The sequence below is a fragment of the Mizuhopecten yessoensis genome, unplaced genomic scaffold (assembly GCF_002113885.1).
Source record: "Mizuhopecten yessoensis strain PY_sf001 unplaced genomic scaffold, ASM211388v2 hete_36132648, whole genome shotgun sequence".
NCBI classification, from domain to species: Eukaryota; Metazoa; Mollusca; class Bivalvia; order Pectinida; family Pectinidae; genus Mizuhopecten; species Mizuhopecten yessoensis.
The window spans coordinates 1-3293 of NW_018484501.1; the positions used below are offsets into that span (position 1 = coordinate 1).

At 35.7% G+C, this 3293-nt stretch overlaps 1 protein-coding gene across 1 annotated transcript; it reads left to right on the forward strand.

The window, feature by feature from the left end:
- Positions 1-14: 14 nt before the first annotated feature.
- Positions 15-2906, forward strand: LOC110444490 (the record flags this gene model as incomplete). The annotated part of the gene is made up of 3 exons (XM_021488860.1): positions 15-220; positions 575-982; positions 2401-2906. Coding segments are annotated over exons 1-3 (1101 nt in total), but the record flags the coding sequence as incomplete, so codon positions are not given.
- Between the last annotated feature and the right edge of the window lie 387 nt (positions 2907-3293).

Here is a 3293-nt window from a genome sequence, read left to right on the forward strand (position 1 = left end):
GACAAAGACACATACAACACGCATATCTACTGCATGCACATTCAGGATGGTATGTTCATGTCAGGCAGCGGTACCACCGATCTATTTTTGGAAGAAGAAAGCAAACCAGGCGATGGTCATACTAGACGACTGAGAGCTGTGGAGAATGACACAGAGAAGCCATGGCTCCTCTTTTTAAACGTTCAGGGAAACATCAGCTTAATTACCATAGTGACAGAAGGTATGTTAGAGTTACCGTGTTAGTATATCTGTCATTTTGATTTGAAAAGGAACAAACATACTCATACTGAAACAGGCTATATTACATCATTGGATTATGTGATTAAGTGCGCACTCTATAAACCGTTCTATATCAATATCTGCTACGGATATTCTTTCCAACATGTTTTGCTCAATGTTATTTTGATCTCAAGTGTATTCCAATTCAAACATTGTTTAACCGCACTGTTTAGAACCACTTGTTTACATAAGCAGGATGACAAATGTGCTATAAAACATATTTTGTTTATGTTATATTTTAATATCATAAACATTTGCAGCTTTTCGATTTGATTGACTTCAATTTTTATTTTAGGTGGTGAAAAGGAAGATCAGCTAACCTTTAGTGATGATACAGAAGGGTGTCAATCGGAGCTGCTTAGTGCAGACAAATCTACCTTTAGACGTAACATTGAGGATACGTCTGTTTGTTTTGGAAACAGACTATTGAAAGCAAATGAGGAGATAAGATTAAAGGTGACACGAACAAAACATGACGGAGTCTGCGAGATAGGAGCAATGTCCGAGGAACATTTCAGTCATATGACCTTATCAAGAAAAGGTTTCGGATACAAGGTAGTTTCGAAATATCTGACACAGCCCGTTCTACGAAATAACGTACTACATGAACCAACGACCAGTCAGATTGTGGTCAGCATTCCTATGGTAGAGTCCGGATTGCCAGTGTTCATGTTTTCGGGCTGCACTCTGGATTTATGTACAGGTACTGTAATATACACTGCAAACGCCTAACAAACCTTACGTTTAAACGCGTAAATTATCTCATTCAGATATTAGAACACGTAGGTTATCCCGTTTTAATGCGACAATCATCTCGTTAAACTGATTTAATTCTCTCTTTTAAGCGCGTACGTTTTTTCTCTTAAACACAATACTTATCTTAGAGCATGGAAACAAAATGGTGACGACAGCTGTCAGCAACTATTTTGCTATATGTCACCATGGTTTCGCATGCAACTCAAATAAAAAGATACATTTGCTATTTAAAACAGGTCACGCACACACTGTTACTTATTCATCTAAACAGATACCGACGTATGTCAATAAGCGTTCTGATCAACATCATATCGCCATGTGTCGGTAAAAGTTGTTTACATTGTAATAAAGAAGGTGCCTTTGTCGATAGTGCCAGTAGATTTACATATTCACACTCAGTGTTAAAATATGCTTCATATGCTGTTATAGACAATGGCGTGAATGTATGAAATATACTGTATGACGTCAAGTGAATCATGCCGTGAACTTCATGATTTTGAAAGGTTTGTGGGGGATTCTCTTAATTTAAATTACGCAAAGAGCTTTATACACGGCTATTTATCTTTCAAGCATCAATATATTGACGAAAGTACGGATAATACAATTATTTCAACTGAATGTTTGTTATATCTGAGATATATATGTTTTTTTATTAAGTGAAACAACTTACCTTATATCTATTTTAAGTCTCGGTGATTTCCTCGAGATGCCTGAAATGCAATCTCAATTAATTAAGAGGTACAAAATAGACTTTCTCCCTCTAGACAAACAAAAAATTGCTTTATATTCTCCTGTTTAATCTCTTTTCATTTCTGATCCCTTTAATAAGATGTGTCCGTAAACAACCAATATACCGAAATCAGCAATTATTATTTTCCTCTTTACACTTAATTCATACACAGTGTTCTATGGAAAATATGAATCCGTTTTGCACATATCATATCCATATAAATAATCAGGGCTTTTTTTGCTCAAAACATACACTACCACTTCTTGTTAATCTAAGGGATTTCCTTCTAAGAATAAACATGTAGAATTCAGTCTTCTGTTCTTATTATATAAGTTACGGGTGGGCAAGGTGAGGAAGGAAAATTCCTCGATGCTCTCAGATTACAATTTGAAAACATAACTACATACATTTGCCAAAGTTGATTCACATTTGATATAATTCAGGTTAAACGACACTGATACTTTACTTGTGTTTTATCGTTATTATCTTGCGTTTTAGCGAGATAATTCTCGCGATTTAAACAAAATTACTTTCGTAAAAAGCATACAAAACTATTTCATAATCTAACCAGCAGTATAAAAATGCATATCAGAACATTAGGATTATACTGACCAGATTACTTCCTATTTTTTCAGATAATCCCAGTCGAGGTCTGTCAGAGGAGACGTCTCTAAAGGAAACTAATGAAACCACAAGCGGAGTAGGTGAACAACTACAGCAGGTACAGAAAACGCTGGCATCTCTGGAAAGAAAATTGAGTCAAAACGAAAACAATGACAATGAACATAAAACGCAAATTCTAGATGTAATGAAGGCCGCTCAACACGAAGCTAAATTGCAATCTACTTCTCTGTCTGAATTGAGAGACCAGCAATGTGAAATGATGACAGTAATTAAAGGTACACGGGGAACAGTCGAAAAAACAAACGTTCACGTGAAAACGATCAGCAGCAAGATAAATAAAGGGTTGAACAGAAAAAATACGAATCCGCGTGATGACAGATCGCTTGAAATGTTGAGCAAATACATCAGTCCAAACTACGCTAGAATCCAGAATTCCCTCTGTGAAAATGAATTTATGGATTATTTGTTACAAGACGGCGTATTGACAGGACAACAAAACGAAGATATCAGAAAAAAGGTACCCTGATTACAATTAATATACCTCATCTCTATAACAGCTTGTCTAATTTGGATCATATGACAGGATAATCAAACATCATGTCGCCCTCACGAGCTCGAGTTTCCCCGGACATATTTCCCTTATTTGGAGCCTCTCAAGTAAAATAATAAACACCACAAGTGTGTTCCGAGTGACTGAAGTAGACGACAAAATGGCGCATCAACCTGATCATTTTTACCGTTGTGTAATTGTTTCATTTCTGCTTAATAAAATATTTATTGACCTTTTTGTAGGGACAAACGATTCTGTGTTTCTCCACTATAATCATATGACATTGATTAATCTCGGAGAAAAAAAAGACTCGTGTTTCCTTTCAATAAGTGCAATACAAGTATTATGTTTAAT